The 20,300-nt window shown below is 40.9% G+C and overlaps 1 protein-coding gene across 4 annotated transcripts in view; it reads left to right on the top strand.

The window, feature by feature from the left end:
- AP1G2 (adaptor related protein complex 1 subunit gamma 2) overlaps nucleotides 1-20,300 on the top strand; it is a 76,199-nt gene that overhangs the window by 15,606 nt on the left and 40,293 nt on the right. For all 4 annotated transcript variants that reach the window (XM_089678169.1, XM_089678171.1, XM_089678172.1 and 1 more), the window contains exons 2-7: nucleotides 74-275; nucleotides 6,043-6,167; nucleotides 7,502-7,643; nucleotides 8,581-8,677; nucleotides 8,832-8,908; nucleotides 17,384-17,476. In XM_089678169.1, coding sequence (XP_089534295.1) covers nucleotides 74-275; nucleotides 6,043-6,167; nucleotides 7,502-7,643; nucleotides 8,581-8,677; nucleotides 8,832-8,908; nucleotides 17,384-17,476 — 736 coding nt within the window. The remainder of the gene's footprint in view (nucleotides 1-73; nucleotides 276-6,042; nucleotides 6,168-7,501; nucleotides 7,644-8,580; nucleotides 8,678-8,831; nucleotides 8,909-17,383; nucleotides 17,477-20,300) is intronic.

Raw genomic sequence — 20,300 nt, 5'->3', positions numbered from 1 at the left:
GTTTTGCTATATGTATTGTTTCTTGTGTGCTATGAATTAGGCATGCACTCATATTTTGTGTTTTTCTCCGAAGAATGGGACCTCCTTTGAGGCTGCATGAACTGATTCGAGCCATCCGCAGTGTTAAGACACAAAACGAAGAGAGAGAAGTCATCCAGAAAGAGTGTGCAGAGATCCGCTCTTCTTTTCGAGATGAGGACTCCATGTATCGTGGACGAAGTGTGGCTAAACTGCTGTACATGCACATGCTGGGGTATCCAGCACACTTTGGACAGGTATATCTAAAGGAAAACAATCTGTATAATCTGTCTCAAAAATAAATGTAATCCCATTCCTTTTTCAGAGCCAAAGTGGTCCTCTAGACAGAGTAGAGAAAAACAAACAAAGGGCGCACCAGCCTAGTGCATTACCTTACCCCAACTGGAGGTATTCCCATGTGTAGCTCGGGGTTAACTTTCAGTACCAAAAGCGGTAACCCCGAGCTACACTCGGGATTACCCTGCAGCATTGCTCAGGGATTCCCTCCCGCTCCTGCGATGTCCCCCCGGCCATCTCCTCCGGCTGATGCCAGCATCCGTCTTCCGGGTTCCGTTCACTGCGAGCGTCGGGACGTACAGGGGACGGAACCGGCGGGAAATTCAAAAATGTTAAAATGTGACATTCACTCAATACACTAAAATATGATAGTGTTACATTACTGTATCAAACCATTTCACATACATTTTGTCCAGAGTGCTTTGTCCTGTGCCCTGCCTGCATTTTTACTGTTCTTTCTGCCTGGAAACTGAGAAACGTCCATGGTGTCCAAAAAGCGTCCCTTTTAGGTCAAAAGTGGTTTTAGACCAGCTAGAGAACAGCGACAGTAAATTAGAACTACTTGCAGAATTGAGTGATAATGATTCGTGGGGAAATTCGTCATCAGACACTGAAAATTATTTTGCGACTAAGCTCAGTGATGTGCGAACTAGGCGCTCTATTTCTAATTTCAGTGTTTTTGGTTTGATATTATTGAATTAAATGTATTATAATATTATTATTTTTTATTATTATTTATTATATTATAATTTATGATTTCATGTTTCAAATTTTAACATACCCGGGATGTTTACTAGACTCTTGTTCGGACAGATTTCAGTAAGTTATTCTTAAAAATTACAGTCCTACAATAAAAAAACAACATATTTCCATGCCAAAAAAATTTACCGCTTTGAGCACAAAAATATTGACATAATCAGACCGCTAGGGAAGTTAAAAAAATGTATTTATTAAATGATAAAAGTAGGTACTGTACTCACAAAATGACAATACAGTCAAAGGCACATCATGAAAGAACAGCTCGGTCCAATCCGCACTAAGTGTCTGTCCATAATAGGAACTCTGGCCCACCAACAGGCTGACGCGTTCCGAGGACTTGCCTCTTCCTCAGAGCCAACTGATTAAATGTCTGGTCCTCTAGACAGATCATACATACTGTATAAAGAGACCAATGCATGACAGGGATACATTTCACACAGGTATCTAGGAATATAACACACAAAGGGGGACATTTGACCTAAATGAAATAGCTAGAATCTGGAGCAGCTTTGCATGGCACCCATTCAGCTTCTAACGTCTAGCTTTTTCAGTTAGACTTTCAAAATCAAAGATATAATTTGATTAGTTGCCCTGTACAGCTGAACTAGGTTTTGGCTGCTCCAGTTTTGATATATTGACCTCAAAATATCTCATCAACAGGACATTAGGCAGATATATCCCAGTCATGTGTCTGCATAGGGTTTACATTTGCTCCCTGTGCTTGCTCTGGTTTTCTCCAAGAACTCTAGTTTTCTCCAAGAACTCTAGTTTCCTCCAACACTCCAAACTCATGCTGGCAGGTTAATTTGCTCCTGACCAAATGTGCCCTTGTACTGTATGTGTGTGTATGTGTGAATGTGTGAAAAAGACCTTAGACTGTAAGCTGCTTGAGGACAGAGACTGATGTGGATGTACAATATGTAAAGCGCTGTGTAAATTGTTGGCACTATATAAATACCTATAATAAATAAGAAGATCTAGTCACTGTACTGAGCTTGCTCTGGACTGTACTGGTTATATGTTATTTTATAATCAGTTATAAATAAATATCCAAAGAACAAAACAGTGCTGTGAAAACGGATGAAATGTGAACCTCACACGGAGGTGTAGCTTTACTGGAATGCAATAAAACCAGAGTTTTAGTGGCCAGGGCAAGGTGGAAGAAACGTCAGCTCCTCTGGTGTTGCAAGGGAGAGAGTGCTCCGTGTACTGTTGGAGTAGCAGAGTCCCGGAACTGATGTCACCGCGATCTCGGAGGAAGCGGAAGGAGGATCCTGCCTTGGAACACAAGCCAGGCTGGTAACCTAGACCTTAGTTTAGGTTACCGGCCCGGCTTGCATTCCAAGACAGGATCCTCTTTCCGCTTCCTCCAAAATCGCAGTGACCAGGGGAGGACTGACCATTTGGAAACTCGGGCACTGCCCGAGGGCCCGGGGTCAGTAGTGGGCCCCATGAGATGCCCCTGGTACCTTTTTCATAGGCTTTTTTGAGTTTGGGCAAGGACACAGGGGCCCCATAATCCCCTATTGCCCGGGGGGCTCCATGAGTTGTCAGTCCGCCCCTGGCGATGACATCAGTTCCGGGATGCCGCGGACTCCGGCTACTCCAGCAGTACGCGGAGCACTCTGTCCCTTGCAACACCCAAGGAGCTGACGGTTCTTCCACCTTGCGTTGGCCACTAAAACTCTGGTTTTATTGCATTCCAATAAAGGTACACCTCTGTGTGAGGTTCACATTTCATCCGTTTTTACAGCGCTGTTTTGTTGTTTGGATATATGGATTCACTACACTAGTGGTTACACAGCAGCAGTGATGGGGATTCTGACTCTCTCAGTTTTGCACCAGATGGTTCTTTCTGCGCTTGAACATTTGACTTAGTTATAGAGAAATCACTCACAAGGGAAGAGAGGAGATTTGTTCATTCTGTCCTGGCATCATACTTACCATGTGATGCTATCAGGGGCGGACTGACCATTTGGAAACTCGGGCATTGCCCGAGGGCCCAGGGTCAGTAGGGGGCCCCATGAGATGCCCCTGGTACCTTTTTCATAGGCTTTTTCGAGTTTGGGCAAGGACACAGGGGCCCCATGATCCCCTATTGCCCGGGGGCCCCATGAGTTGTCAGTCCGCCCGTGGATGCTACATACTTTGTAGAAGCTATACATATTTTTTTTTTTTCATTTTAACCATTAGCCGCCTATAGCCGTTTGGCGGTGGCAAAAATGCTTCACCTTTCCGGGTGCACGCCATTTGGCGTGCTCCCGCACATGCGCAGTTCACGCGGTTGCAGAGCCGTGCAGCGGCGCGATCTGTCACCGGCCGTGTACCTCGGACAAGGCCGATGACAGATCTGAGTACCGGCCCCGTTGCTGGTACCATGTGACCACATGACAGTTGTATACAATGGATGGCTTCATTCATGCCATCCATTGTATACTAGTGCCTAGTTGTGAATGGTCACAGCAGGTCACATGCACATGTCATGTGATTAGCTGTGGCCAAATCACAGCTAAGCACAAAAAAAAAAACCTGAATGAATCGATTTCAATTCTGGTAAATGCTTGCTTATAGCAAAGTAATTCTTTGCTATAAGCAAATTGTGTAAAAAAAAAAAAAAAAAAATTCCCCAAAGTAGTACAATGTTACTATGGTAACATTGTACTACTTTGGTCATAGTAAAATATGAAAAAAAATCTTAAAAATGTAATAAAAAATTTAAAAAAAAAAAAATTATATTTTTTTTTCATACTGTCACCAGTCAGTGTCCCTGTTCACCGCCATGCCAGTTATATGATGGTGCTGTACTGCACTGGTGACAGTATGTAAAAAAAAAAAAATAGTGAAAATAATTTTTTGAATTTTTTAATTTTCCAAAAAATTATGACAAAATACAACTTCAAAAAACTTGCTATGCCTCTTATAAAATACGTTGGACTGTCTACTTTGCAAAAAGGGGTCATTTGGGGATATCTGTACTATTCTGACATTCTTGGACCTCAAGAAATTAGATTGGCTGTCAGTACTTCAGGATTGATCAATTTTCAGATCTATACCATAGTTTGTGAACTCTATAACTTTCCTACAAACTAAAAAATACATCCTAATTTGGGTTATTTTCACCAAAGACATGTAGCAGAATACATCTCGGCCTAAATTTATGAAGAACAATTATTTATTTACAAACTTTTATAACAGAAACAAAGAAAAACGTGTTTTTTTTCAAAATTTTCGGTCTTATGTTAATTTTTGCAAAAAATAAAAACCCCAACAGTGATTAAATACCACCAAAAGAAAGCTCTAGTTGTGTGACGAAAATGATAAAATTTTAGTTTGGGTACAATGTTGTATGACCGCGCAATTGTCATTCAAAGTGTGAGAGCGCTGAAACCTGAAAACTGGCCTGGGCAGGAAGGTGTAAAATTGCCCAGTATTGAAATGGTTAAGAGACTTAAAATTAACATAATTAGAAGTCTATTGGGTCTATTTATTATCATATTGGGCTCCATTCTCGGAAGCAGATCGCATGCAGTATTTAAGTCTTCAGACACATTTTGCCTAAATCGCATGCGATTCTAAAACTGTCAATTCACTATACCGTTTTTGCGGTATTTACGGCAAAAGGCTCAGCAAATACCGCATGAAAAAGTGTTAAACTCAATTCACAGAAGGAAATAAATAATTAAATGCATGTGGTATTTAAGAAATGTAAAAATATGATAGGCAATTTTTAGTAGTCTCTGCCTTTTTGGATCAGTTATCTCAACAGTAATGCCTAGAAACCTAAATATGGAAGTCATTGGGGTTGATTTACTAAAGGAAAAACCTTTTTGTAGTTTTGGATAGCGCATAGGGGGATTAGAACACCTGTCAGGTTTTTATTGTAGTCTGTGCCCCCATTAGATTAACCCTCTCTATTTGTCCTTTTTACCATTATCATTGAAAGTGAAAGTAAAAGAAAATCCCAAATTTTGGGTTGTCCCCAGAAAACTTACAGAGGGGACATCTTCCAATTGGGACACAGATGGCAACATTGTATTTTTTTATTGGTGGAAGAAGGGTATTTTTATATAAGTGTGATTTTTGATACTATTTTCATTCAATATTTGACATTTAGAAAGATACTTTCTATTTACTTAATGTAATGTAGTTGTTTTTGATACACCACATGTGTCTTTTGAAAGCAGCTTCCCTTTGACTGGTGTAGGAACTTTTTTTTGTTTTGCATTAATATATATGCTGCAGGGACTGCGATGACTTAGTGAGTTGGCATATTTCTACAGTTTAAACCATTTTACCTCTTCATTAGCAATAAAAACTGACAGGAGTTCTACTTCTTCTCCACTGTGTCAATCTCACTGTATATCGCTTGAGATAAAATACCGCATGGTTTCATTAGATAAATACTGCATATTTCGGAAAAATACCGCATGTGGTATTTTAGATGCCTTTTTTAGTGAATGCCAATTTCTACAAAAAAAAACACTGAGTTGTATTTTACTGCATTTCCTAAAGTGGTCAATATTACTTTGTGACTGGAGCCCCTTTGTCACTATCTAGATCTGGAAAAAAAATGTATGTATTTTTTGTAATTTGTTTTTAATTTTCCCTTTTCTCACAAAGTTTGCCAGGGTCATGAGGCTAATGGGGGGACACATCGCTGAGCTTTGGGAATAACTTAAGTTAGAAATAGCTACCATTTTATTGCTGGGTATTGCTGCTGCTTTTAGTATTGTTTTATTGTTTTTTATTACCATTGGTGTTTTATCAATTGAAATTTTTACTATCATATGATTATATAGCGTAGCTAGCTTACTCTACATTTTTATATTTTTCCATTCATTTTTGTATGTACAATAAATTTTGTAATGTGTGGAGGATTTTAGAACCATGAGTGTGAACCCCTACTTGTAACAGATTACAAGATTGCAGAAATCTAACCTTCTATGATTATTCTATCTCTGATTTCAGATGGAGTGTTTGAAACTGATTGCCTCAGCCAGATTTACTGACAAACGCATTGGATACCTTGGTGCAATGATGTTGCTGGATGAAAGGCAAGATGCTCATCTACTAATAACCAATAGCATGAAGAGGTAAGATACTGCACCTTAGCGAATTCCATGATTGGTATGTTAGCCCATGAAACTATGGTCATTTATTTGCAAAAAGATCTGACAATAAATGATGCATTGTACACATGATGTACACATTTACATTTTGAACAGGGTGTATCCTGAAAGTGTTTTCAGTATGATGGGTCAGCATTCTTCAGGAATCATGTACCAAACCTTCCTTGCTATGAATTGTCTCTGTTACCTCACAACCACCAATCTACCACTGTAAACCTATCCCCTAAAGTTATATCCAAAGATTCTTTTTGGTTTTGACACTTTCACACAAGAGCCAATGGCAGGGAAGAACCGACTATACATAATTTCAAACTCAACTAACAGACTTGTGTGATTTTAACACCCTGATGATATCTGCAATGATCATTTGTATACCAAATAATATACATAGATAAAAACTCCGCTACTAACACACTAACTCCACCACTAACAGTTATTTTGTTCTGACCCATTCTTAAAGTGATTCTGAAGGCTGATGGTTTTTTACCTTCATGCATTCTATGCATGAAGGTAAAAAACTATCTGTGTGCAGCTCCCCTAATGCTTACTGATCCCAATCTTGATATTGTGCACAAACGCAGCACCTCTCCTGGATCTCTCTCTCGCCTCACTGACTGAGACACAGCAGTAGGAGCCATTGGCTCCTGCTGCTGTCAATTACAAGTGGGCAGGACTGAGCCACACAGGGGTGGCTTGGGAGTGAGCATGCACAAGTGCAACCAGAGCAAGCAGCTTGCTCTGGGGGCACTCAGTAATGCGAAGGGGCCAGAAGCACACGCTGGGGACCTGAGAAGAGGATCATTGTGGCTGCTCTGTGCAAAACCATTCCAAAGAGCAGGTAAATATAATGTGTTCTTTATTTTAATGAAAAAAATAGCCTTTAGGTTAGCCATTTGGGTTAGTGAAGAGGGATTAGAACACCTCACAGTTTTTATTCCTGCCTGTACCCCCATTAGGGAGACTTACCCTATTTGTTCTGTTACCATTATCACCGAAAGTGTAAGTGAAAGTCCCAAATTTTGTGTTAACTCCGCAACAGTAATAGAGGGAAAATTTTCCAATGGGGACATTACTTCTGGTGACCCTGTTGACACCCAAGGATTCTCTCACTTTGGAGGTATTTTCTCTCATTTCCTGTTTTGACAGAAAGTGAAGGGGAATATCCCCTATTGGACACAGATGGCAAAAACCGACAAAGGGTACTAACCCTCCTTTACTCTATTTGAAATGAAAAAAAAAATGCCTTTAGTTCTACTTTAAATGTACACTCATTTTGTTAATTGTGTTTTCCACTCCAGGGACCTAGAGCATAGCTCCTCTGTGGTGCAAGGCCTGGCTCTGTGCACACTGGCCTGCATGGGATCAACTGAGATGTGTCGGGATCTAGCTGGAGAAGTGGAGCATCTTCTGAAAACATCAAATTCCCATGTCAAGAAAAAGGTGCTGCAATCAAATTTGGTATATTGTGAAGGGGAAAGAAATACATCAAACATTGGTGTCCTTTTATCATGCAGCGATAAATGACCGCTGCTCAGTTCTCCGGTATTCTCAGAGGAGAGAGTTCTCCTCTGAATGCCTTTTTATGAAGCGGTGTAGATCGCTTCTCCGAATGAAAAGAGAAGCAATCTACAAACACTTTGAACGCTAGAAAACAGCTGCTGTAACTGTAATCTCGTGAGATTACAGTAAGAGATCAGACAAACACTGTTTACTAAGCAGCGGTAAATTACCGATGCTTCGTTTGCGATTCGTTTGCGGTTCCCCCAATTCTCCAGCTCTGGGCTGGAGAATCTGGAGGGAGAAAACAGACCACCAGTAAAGGGCTGACATCGCTCCTTCATACACTGGCCATCTGTGTGCTGAGATGATCAACAAAGAACATGTTCTCCGCCAGGGGTGGACTGACAACTCATGGGGCCCCCGGGCAATAGGGAATCATGGGGCCCCTGTGTCCTTGCCCAAACTCAAAAAAGCCTATGAAAAAGGTACCAGCGGCATCTCATGGGGCCCCCTACTGACCCCGGGCCCTCGGGCAGTGCCCAAGTTTCCAAATGGTCAGTCCGCCTCTGTTCTCCGCTGATCATCTCTGTTTCCTAAACCACTAATGATCTGAGATCAGCAACGATCCTTAGGACCTCTGTTTCGTAAAAGCACACCACAGTGCCTAAAGAAATTAAAGAGAGGGGTGGGCAATGAAGAGAATCTGCAAAAGTTAAATTCAAAGTATGGTCTTTATGATCCCGTTTCCCTTTCTTCCTCTTTAATGCAAAAAAGATCAATAAACTTTTCACTTTCCTCCTCTAACCAATTCTTTCTTTACTCATGCTCACCTTTTACTTCTATCCCACCTTTGCTCACCACCAGTTCGCATCCACAGGCTGTCCTCTGTGCTGTGCACATTATCCGGAAGGTCCCTGACTTAGTGGAAATGTTTATCCCAGCTGCTGAGGAACTGCTGGCAGAAAAGAGACATGGTGAGTCTGGTCTAATATGGATGTTGTCGATATCATGACAGTGTATACAATCATAAAGTAGTACAATTGTAGGAACTTAGTGGTTTAGGTATAAGTGTACATATACAATTATTATGAGCTAAAATATTGACCAATTGGTGTGGGTGTATTGCAGGTGTATTGTACGGAGCTGTACTTCTGGTTACAGAGATCTGCCAAAGGCACCTTGAAGCCTGTAAACGCTTTCGCAAGGTAACTTCGGACCATAATGTGAATGTGACACTGTATAATTACTAGAGGTTTTCATTAGGGAAATGCTTCATGTAAATAATCTAGAGGTAAATGTTGTGGTGTCAGTTTGTGGAATGGTAAAAAAAAACTGACGTTTGTTCTGTTTATAGTTTGCCTTCCCTGGTTCCTCCTTTGCCCCTCATCAGCATGCTAATGAAATTATTAAACCCTTAAATCTTTCTGTTTTCAGAACATCCCTAACGTTAACCAAATGACATAATTATTAGGTCCCTGTGCTTCTCTATGCAAGTCAGGAAAATCATGGCTGGTGGGAGGCGCCAAAAGGATGCTCTAATAGCTTTCTGAAAACAGGAAGCTGTGGTAATGCTGAGCCTCTAAAATTGAAAGAACTCAAATCCAATAAATGAAAGGGACGAGCCAAGGACAGTAAAGCTAGGGAGGAAAGCGCTGGATGATGCTGGACGTTCTCCAGCTAGGAATTAAGGTGGGCTTTATTTGACCTGCTGCAGCTTCTAATGCACACTGTGAGAAGTTTACAGTGTGCATTAGACAAAATAATGAATTTCAGTACAGTAGTGGAGCCTGTACAACTGCCATAGACTTAAGCCGGCTATGGATGGATCAAATCTCAGCCGGCTCAATAGGGATTCAATCCATCTACGGGCAGGCTGGTTGTGCTGAAGTTGATCCATCGACATCGATTTCATGCAATTACTGCTGGCGGCCTTAGTCGCCTAAGCTGGTTGTGCTGAAGTTGATCCATCCACATCGATTGCATGCAGTCACTGCCGGAGGCAGTCAATAGAGATTCAATCCATCTACGGGCAGGCTGGTTGTGCTGAAGTTGATCCATTGACATTGATTTCATGCAATTACTGCTGGCGGCCTTAGTCGCCTAAGCCGGTTGTGCTGAAGTTGATCCATCCACATCGATTGCATGCAGTTACTGCCGGAGGCTTTAGTCGCTAGCAGTAATCATTGTGTTCTGTGGCAGAGAAGGCTCCCCGGAGGGATTCCCCTATCAACACTAACTGTGTTGATGGAGGACTCGAGCAATTTTCTTTTCTGCAACCTGTGGTTGCAGAAGAGACAATCGCAACTTTCTGGTTCGTGGGCTCCGGCAGCTTGAATGGGCAAGCCACGATGACGTCACTCCCGCTCATGCACAGGTGCTCCTTTACAAGTAAATATCTCCTAAATGGTGCACGTTTAGGAGATATTTACAGTACCTACAGGTAAGCCTTATATTTTCACTGTAGGTACAAGTGAAAGAACCTACTTTAGTACCACTTTAAGGACAGCTGACAGATCAATGTCCCCCTATAACAGTAAATGTATGAACAAAGACCTTCATAGCAGTATCACCATGTATTACTTTAATGAAAGTTACAGATTTAAATATATTAAAGATGACTTTTGAAATTACATTAATATGTTAAAGATTATAAACATTTTAGTGATTTGAGTTATATCTATTTTAAAGTGCATAAATACAGTTGTGCTCAAACGTTTGCATACCCTGGCAGAAATTGTGAAATTTTGGCATTGATATTGAAAATATGACTGATCATGCTAGAAAAACTCTTTAAGGATAGTGATCATATGAAGCAATTTGTTATCACATTGTAATTGTGATTGTTTGGCTCCTTTTTTAATCGTAATGGTAACAGAAAGCACCTAAATGGCCATGCTCAAAAGTTTACATACCCTGGAATGTTTGGCCTTGGTATAGACACACAAAATGACACACACAGGTTAAAATAGAAATTAATGCTTCCCCACATCTGTGGCTTTTTAAATTGCAATTAGTGTCTGTGTATAAATAGTCAATGAGTTTGTTAGCTCCCACATGGATGCACTGAGCAGGCTAGATACTGAGCCATGGGGAGTAGAAAAGAATTGTCAAAAGGCCTGCGTAACAAGGTAATGGAACTTTATAAAGATGAAAAAAGATATCCAAAGCATTGAATATGCCATTCAGTACTTTTCAATCACTTGTTAAAAGTGGAAAGTCCAGGGGTCTCTTTTAACCAAGCCAAGGTCAGGTAGATCAAGAAATATTGCAGCCACAACTGCCAAAACAATTGTTTGGCATACAAAGAAAAACATCACAGGTAGACTCAGGAAAAATACACAAAGACGGCTGGTAATGGTTTTAAGTAGCACAATACGACTATACTTGAACAAAAATTAGATGCATGGTCGAGTGGCCATAAAGAAGCCTTTACTGTGCCAAAGCCACAAAAAAGTCTGGTTACAGCATGCCCGACAACACCTTGACATGCCTCACCAGGCTTTTTTGTGGCATTGAAACAGTAAAGGCTTTTTTTCTGGCAACTCAAACAGGCAGCTCATTTTTGTTCAAGTATCATCGTATTGTGCTCCTTGAAACAACCACACCATCTTTTTCCAAAGCAGCCTGTATTTCTCCTGAGGTTACCTGTGGGTTTTTCTTTGTATCCTGAACAATTCTTCTGATAGTTGTGGCTGCAATCTTTCTTGGTCTACCTGACCTTGGCTTGGTATCAAGAGATCCCCTAACTTTCCATTTCTCAATAAGTGATTGAACAGTACTGACTGCCCAATTTAAGGCTTCAGATACATTTTTATATTCTTTTCCATCTTTATAAAGTTACATTACCTTGTTACACAGGTCTTTTGACAGTTCTTTTCTGCTCTTCATGGCTCAGCATGTAGTCTGCTCAGAGATAACAAACTCATTGACAATTTATACATAGACATGAATTGGAGTTCAAAAAGCCACAGATGTGGGAAATAAACCTTTAATAGCCATTTTAATCTGTGTATCACCTTGTGTGTCTGTACCAAGGCCAAACATTCAAGGGTATGTAAACTTTTGATCATGGCCATTTGGGTGATTTCTGTCATCATTATGGTTTAAAAAGGAGCCAAGCAACTATGTGATAATAAATGACTTCATATGATCACTATCCTTAAATAAAAGAGTTTTTGGAATGATCAGTCAAATTTCCAATATCAATAACTACAATTTCACCAGAGTGTGCAAACTTTTGAGCACAAATGTATATACTTTAAAGTTATCTTGTCTTTGTGTTATACCGCTGTATGTTTTTGAATGAGCTAAAGACATTCACAGACCAAGCCTGTCTAGAAATACTGCATTTGTCAGGAAGGCTGGCGTGCTTCAGCATTTGTAGTACTTGTTCAAGTTCAGACAACTCTGTCGACAGCCATAAAAATAACAGCAGTTTGTACAAATTCTGACGTAATACTGTAAAAAGAGATTTGTGGAGGGATTAGATCACTGCTTAGCTGATCTTTACAAAGTTTAGTCTGGTAGATTAGTTAGTTTCATAGTCCAGGGCTAGTTATATTTTCAACTATAGATTTTAGATGACAACTATCCATTATATGTCAATTATCCATTTCTTGCAGTGTAGATGTTAGGGTTATAAAATCCTTTTTTTTGATAAAGAACAACAGAAAAAAAACAAATGGGACTTTACTGGTACAGAAAACGGACAACCTCATATTGTTGTATAAAAACATATTTATTTAAACATATCTTCCAAAAATTTACCATAAAAACAGTATTTTGGCTAGTCAGCCCAATAGTACAGTCAGGTCCATAAATATTGGGACATCGACACAATTCTAACATTATTGGCTCTATACACCACCACAATGGATTTGAAATGAAACAAACAAGATGCGCTTTAACTGCAGACTGTCAGCTTTAATTTGAGGGTATTTACATCCAAATCAGGTGAACAGTGTAGGAATTACAACAGTTTGCATATGTGCCTCCCACTTGTTAAGGAACCAAAAGTAATGGGACAATTGGCTTTTCAGCTTTTCCATGGCCAGGTGTGTGTTATTCCCTCATTATCCCAATTACAATGAGCAGATAAAAGGTCCAGAGTTCATTTCAAGTGTGCTATTTGCATTTGGAATCTGTTGCTGTCAACTCTCAAGATGAGATCCAAAGAGCTGTCACTATCAGTGAAGCAAGCCATCATTAGGCTGAAAAAACAAAACAAACCCATCAGAGAGATAGCAAAAACATTAGGCGTGGCCAAAACAACTGTTTGGAACATTCTTAAAAAGAAGGAACGCACCGGTGAGCTCAGCAACACCAAAAGACCCGGAAGACCACGGAAAACAACTGTGGTGGATGACTGAAGAATTATTTCCCTGGTGAGGAAAACACCCTTAACAACAGTTGGCCAGATCAGGAACACTCTCCAGGAGGTAGGTGTATGTGTGTCAAAGTCAACAATCAAGAGAAGACTTCACCAGAGTGAATACAGAGGGTTCACCACAAGATGTAAACCATTGGTGAGCCTCAAAAACAGGAAGGCCAGATTAGAGTTTGCCAAACGACATCTAAAAAAGCCTTCACAGTTCTGGAACATCCTATGGACAGATAAGACCAAGATCAACTTGTACCAGAGTGATGGGAAGAGAAGAGTATGGAGAAGGAAAGGAACTGCTCATGATCCTAAGCATACCACCTCATCAGTGAAGCATGGTGGTGGTAGTGTCATGGCGTGGGCATGTATGGCTGCCAATGGAACTGGTTCTCTTGTATTTATTGATGATGTGACTGCTGGCAAAAGCAGCAGGATGAATTCTGAAGTGTTTCGGGCAATATTATCTGCTCATATTCAGCCAAATGCTTCAGAACTCATTGGACGCCGCTTCACAGTGCAGATGGACGATGACCCAAAGCATACTGCAAAAGCAACCAAAGAGTTTTTTAAGGGAAAGAAGTGGAATGTTATATAATGGCCAAGTCAATCACCTGACCTGAATCCGATTGAGCATGCATTTCACTTGCTGAAGACAAAACTGAAGGGAAAATGCCCCAAGGACAAACAGGAACTGAAGACAGTTGCAGTAGAGGCCTGGCAGAGCATCACCAGGGATGAAACCCAGCATCTGGTGATGTCTATGCGTTCCAGACTTCAGGCTGTAATTGACTGCAAAGAATTTGCAACCAAGTATTAAAAAGTGAAAGTTTGATTTATGATTATTATTCTGTCCTATTACTTTTGGTCCCTTAACAAGTGGGAGGCACATATGCAAACTGTTGTATTTCCTACACTGTTCACCTGATTTGGATGTAAATACCCTCAAATTAAAGCTGACAGTCTGCAGTTAAAGCACATTTTGTTTGTTTCATTTCAAATCCATTGTGATGGTGTATAGAGCCAAAAATGTTAGAATTGTGTCGATGTCCCAATATTTATGGACCTGACTGTATATAACATTGCATGTCACGACATCAAAAGTCCTTCAGAGGTTGACGCGTTTCGCTTATTAGCTTCCTCAGGATCCCAAAGAGTTGAAGGCAATGAAGTCCAATGCCCTAGCTGGAAGATACATAATACATATATGCATATATATAGGAAACAATAATTAAATAATTGTAATAATTACACAAATTTTACCAAAAGAAACCTTCTCCACAAACTCACATGTCAACAAGAGCGGTAATAAAGGGTAGCAGTTAAATTGGTCATAGATGAACATCCTCATATACGGCCAGATCCCCTCATACACCACACAATGAGGTCCTGTAAATAGACCAAATAATCAAATTTCATCCTAAAACAGAAAGGAGGGGAACAAGAAAACTCCCAAATATGACTCACACTAAGTAGCTCATTGATAAAAGAGGCAGACAGCAAATCTATCCTTGTGTCGATGTCAAACATATACGATATATCCTGTATATAGTTTCCGCAGAGCAGTCTATACACAATAATACAGGGTCAGTGGGGACATCCACAATTCTCACCATTCCATCAATCCCACTCAACCTTAAATCAGTAGACTCATACCTGGTAATATCAACATCAAGGCGGAATTAGATAAACTCCACCCAGAAATAATAATGCAATATCACTAAATTGCTTGTACAACAACATTTGGCTCCTATAATCGTAGAAATATGTGGCCATATTCAGTAAACAGTACTGTTCTCCGCTCCAACCATTCCAAACAACATGTCGACTCAAGTTGGCGTGTGTCCTACCTCCAGTATACTGTATAGCAGCAACCGCTCACTGTGTGCGTCCTTCTCCGCTGGTGCCAGAACAATCATCTAACGGGGCATTTAAATTATCTCATCAGTCAAGGCCGGATTATTACATCCCATGAGAATGAGCCGCCCATCCCACGGTTGGTGCACCTTGAGTATGCGCGTCTATGTCACTTCCGCCCTTACCAGTTTTTGGGCGGAAGTGCATCCTAACATCTAGGAGACTGCCATCACACCTATATATTACTAACCCCACAGTATCAAACATGTGCACCTAAATAGAAGTCCTAAACACAACACAGGAGCGCCACGTGGCCAAACATAGCCACCACTCGACCCCCACCACCTCAACTCCATCATCTTGGTTTTTGTAATTTAACAAAAACCTTTATGGTACATTCTTTAGACTACAAAATTACAGGTGCGTTTTGCAGTAAAAAGAGTAGCACACATGGAGATACCATGTTTGATATGTAGCAATAAAGTGTCTCTCGTCATGGTATACTGCAGTAAAACGTTAAAATTAAGCTTTGAAATGCATACTGGAAGCAAATGTACCCAGTCAGAGCTCCTGATTTTCATCCAGGCATAGCTTAGTGCATCAGGCCATCCCACTGTTTAGAACCACTTTGTTGAGCGTAATCTGGTGTTGTCGAGAATTATTCTATCTGGTACAATGTGCAATAATCTCTCTACATACCCACTGCTGCTGTCAGTGCTGCTAACAATCAGACTGGCTGGAATTTTGTATACATTAGTGTATTCATCTTTGTTCATAAAGCAGAGATGGATAGAAGTGTAGCACTACCCCCTTAGGGTTCCCCTACAGCTCTGCACAGCCAACACGCATTTTCTTCCACATGTTGCATTCAGAGTCAGTAAACAGTCATTGAGCTTGATTTTGTGATTTTATTAAGGGGGTTTAAAACTTGTATGGGGTTGAGGGGTGTATGGAATGCTCAAGGAAACTGAAAACGTAAGGACAAACTCCTTAGCAACTATGTACAAAGATGTGGACAAAAAGAAATCGTCTCTCTTCTGAGAACATACCAGCTCTCTGGTGTACCTCCTCAATCGCCAGTTGAATCCTTCTCTTCACCCAACTGCACTGAGGGTATTCCTAGGGCAAAGGGGCCCAATAACTGCCAATTTAAAGTGGTAGTAAATTTATTTTTTTAACTTTTACCAAAGGTAAGCTTATAATAAAGCTTACCTTTTGATAAAACAAATGTCTCCTAAACATGCACCGTTTAGTAGGTATTCGCTCTTTTTTAGAGCTGATGCATGTGCTCGGAAGGAATGGCATACCCATGCTGTTCCTTCAGGGTACTGTGCCATGGCCCTGGACTCCTGTGCCATGCGTATGCACAGGAGTGACACCATCGTAGTCCAACCAGTCAGACAACCAGAGCTCTCAAACCTAGAAGGAAGACCGGGTAATGATGGAAGCCTCTGCAGTGGTGAGGGATTAGTTTTAAGGTAAGTCCTACATAATGTGCTAGTATGCAATGCATACTAGCACATTATGACATTACCTTGCAGGAGATTTTTTTTTTCTCCCTGCGGTTTACTACCACTTTAACACAGCAGCCCCAGATGAGAAGATATTTGGGTTTTCTACCTGACTGCCCTTTTCCCTTACATGGCCTAGGGGGTGTAAGAATATTCACACTGTCCTTCCTGATAGCTTAATGGGTTGGTAGCTGCCTTCAGGCCTTTTGCTGGGCTGGCTCCTTACCTGCTGCTCACGATATCCTCCCTTGAAGATGGTGGTACAGTGGAGATACTCTGCTGGTAGGTAGGCCCCTTCCTTGGGCCCTCTCCCAGGCTCCACAATCCAGCATCTCACTCTATCTTCCACCCAACACTCTCTTCCCAGGCTCTGTAATACCTAATGGTTACCTTGGTCACCATGGCCAGCCTCCTGTCAATGGATTGGCCAAGGTTCCTCAAGCATGCAGATCCAGGCTTCCTCCCCTCCTCCATCCCTCCTTCAGAAAGTGCTCAGGTTTCTGGAGAGGTTGGAGGGCTCCAGAAGCTCTAACTTTCAGAAGCTCTAACTTTCAGAAGCTCCCTAGCCTGTCCTGGAGTGAACTCCTGCCTTACTCACAGGCTGTCTCATCCCAGGCTGCTACTCAGCCTCTGACTGGCAAAAAAACTACCTAGCTAACCTGGAGGGTGTTACAGAAGTAACATGATTTAACAGTTATTGATTTAAATGCAGTTATTAGGAGATGATAAAGCATACTTCTATTAGTTCACGTGCATGAAGGGCGAGGGGATATGATTGTTTCTAAATGGAGAGATTGCTTTGCATCCAGTGTTATAGGTTCTAAATGGAGAGATTGCTTTGCATCCGGTGTTATAGGTTCTATAACACCGGACTGATGTGTATTATGTACAAGAAATACTAGAAGAGATGATAACTATTTTTTAATGCCATCTAGGTTCTCCCATTACTCCTGCAAAAACTAAAGCAGGTCATGTCCGGTTATTCTCCAGAGCACGCGGTGGCAGGCATTACTGATCCCTTTTTACAGGTAACGTAGGTGCCAACTACAGTGCACTACTGTTTGTGCCATGCAACCACATTCATTTGTGTGTATAACCATTTCTATATGTTACTGTGCTTCTGGCTACCGTAATTTACTGTCTGCTTCAACAAATTCAATTTTTATATAATATTATTTATATATTGTACTGTACAAAAAGCTTTTTCGCTTTAGATACAGCAGTCTGTATGTGTTCCCTATGGGGATATTCACCTTGTCTGTTTGTCCTGATGACCATTGTCACTATGACGGAAAGTAATGGGAAATCAAAGCTTTTACAATTGTCATTGTAACATGAATAGAGAGGAAATCTTCCAATGGAGACCTTTATTCTGTTGTCTATCTGATGCCTAGTACACACAATGAGAAAATCATAGGGAAAAAAATGCTTTCGAGAGCCAATCATGACAGTTCAAGCAATATTATCCAATGGACAAGCACTAAACTTTTTCTCGTAATAAATCGAAGGACCAAGAATGCGCATGATTGGAAATGAAAGAATACAGTACCATACAATACAATACATTGCATCATCGTGGGAAGTTGTATTCTGCCTTACGAGAATTTTCATAACTCTAGTAACCTATTTGTTTTCAGTATGAGACTAGCATGCAAAAATAAGGGATGATCATTCGTTTGATATTCTCATCGTGTGTACAAGGCGTAAGACAGATATTTACTCTCATTTCCTGTTGTGTTTTCTGAACAAGATGTACAGAGAAATTTCCCCAAAGTGAAACATGCACAAAAAAGGCAACCTCCTGCTCTCTCCAAAACAAAACAAAAAATTCAAATAAAAGATAGGTTCCTGCTTTCTTCAAAAGAAAAATGTTTGGTTACACATGTACATTAATATGAAAATCTTTTGGACACTTGTGAAAAATGTTGTAAAGTGAAGTTGCTTTGTAAAATAATTAGATTAATAGTTTTTATTGATCAAGTACCAACATAGGGTCACACACAGAAAAAACCCCAGTCAAAACAGTATTTGGTATGTCTACCCTTTGCCTTTAAAATAGCATCAGTTCTCCTAGTTACACTTGCACAGTTAGGGCTCGTTTACACTAGGGGTTAGGGGTGGTAAAACCGTGTGGTTGGGCCATGTTTTAATGCCCCTCAACCACTCCTCATTTAGCGGGAAAGACAGTGTCCGGTGGTGTACACATGACCTGATGCTTTGCTTCGCATCCGTGGCAGGAATTACACCTTTCAAATGAATGGGAGAAGCTGAAGCCATCCTGCAACCACTATGCACACAGTTCTGGCATGGTAGTATTTAGGAGATTAAAATAGGCAGTGAGGAGGTGTTATAAGCCACTAGCTTTTTTTTCTCCCCTCTTTCCTGTTATGCAGCATTGTTCTCAATTTCAATAACTCACCCGCCTGTGGCTCCAACATTGTCCTGCTGCAATCTGCTACTCAGGTGCCACGTCCTTGCCCCATTTCCCTCTGATGTCATTGGGTGCCCAGTTATTCCGGCACCCAGCCCCTTATGAAGTGAGCCAGGCTCAACCAGTGGCCCCTGTTAGGTCTTGCGCATGCAGCCTCCTGGTATATGTTATGTGTACAGGAGCAGGCACACATCATTTGTGCTTATGGGTGTTTGGAAGCAGGAAGCTGCAGTAGCAAGAAAGAACTCTTTTTTGGGACAAAAGGTCCACTTTTAGGATATTACAGATATATGGTTCAATACATGCTTAAACAATAATAGCAAAGGTGCTAATGATCAGCATGGTAACATTTTAGTTAAAATACTATAATTGAATCAAGCACATTCAGTTATGCAGGAGCAAAGAAACTAGTGGAGGAAAGGTTATGTTCTACTAACACCAGCTGAAGGCAGTCCAGTATAAAAGAAAACACAATGGCAAGACTGAGCAAAGCAACAAGACACTGGGTGGCATTATTACATCAGAAAATCCTCTCAAAGTCCGAAAAGTAAAGGAAGACGGGTTTCCAGATTTGCTGCCCAAGCCCTTCTGCAGAGGCATAAAGAAACAAGGCACATTGAGGACCAATAACACAGTGGTTGACCAAAGAAATTTAGTGAAGCAAATGATATACAGTACATATTATGCTCACTTTTCTTTGGAAGTTGTCCACTGCCACCCACAGCTTAGACTTGGCAGAAACCAGTGAAAGCCTGGTACACCAATTACGTCTGGAAAAGTCTGATCAGAAGTGGTCATCATTGAAGAATTGCAGCCTACGCACAAAACATAAGAACTGTTGTGCAGAAAAATCAGCATGCTCTGGGAGGATAAATCCAAATCTGAAATATCTGGTTGTAACAAGAGGCAGTATATTCATTGGAGGCCTGGAGAGTGCTACAAGGATGAGCAGCTGCAGGCCACGGTGAAGAATGGTGGAGGTTCCTTGCAGGTTAGGGGTGCTTTTTTACACATGTACTGTATGTACAGATTTGGTCAGAAAATTAATGGGTTTCTCAATGCTGAAAAGTACAGGCAGATACTCATCCATCATGCAATACCATCAACGGATTTGCCCTGTCCCAATTTTATTATGCAGCAAGAAAATGACCCCAAACATATAGCCAAAGTCATAATGAAATATCTTCAGTGAAAAGAATAAGCAGTCCTGGAAGAGATAGTAGGGCACCCGCAGAGCCCTGATCTCAACAGTATTGAGTCTGTCTGGGATTACATGTAGAGACAGAAGCAGCCTAAATCTACAGAAGAACAGTGGTTAGTTCTGTATTTGGAACAACCAGCCTGGTGAGTTCCTTAAAAAACTGTCTGCAAGACCCGGTTCACATGTACTGTATATGTAAATTGGATTAGTTTTTAACCGC

Source organism: Staurois parvus, unplaced genomic scaffold (genome assembly GCF_062004578.1).
Source record: "Staurois parvus isolate SC_StPar_1 unplaced genomic scaffold, SC_StPar_1.0 ptg000199l, whole genome shotgun sequence".
Taxonomy (NCBI): Eukaryota; Metazoa; Chordata; class Amphibia; order Anura; family Ranidae; genus Staurois; species Staurois parvus.
Note: the sequence above shows the minus strand (reverse complement) of the source record. Positions and strands in the feature narration are given on the sequence as shown.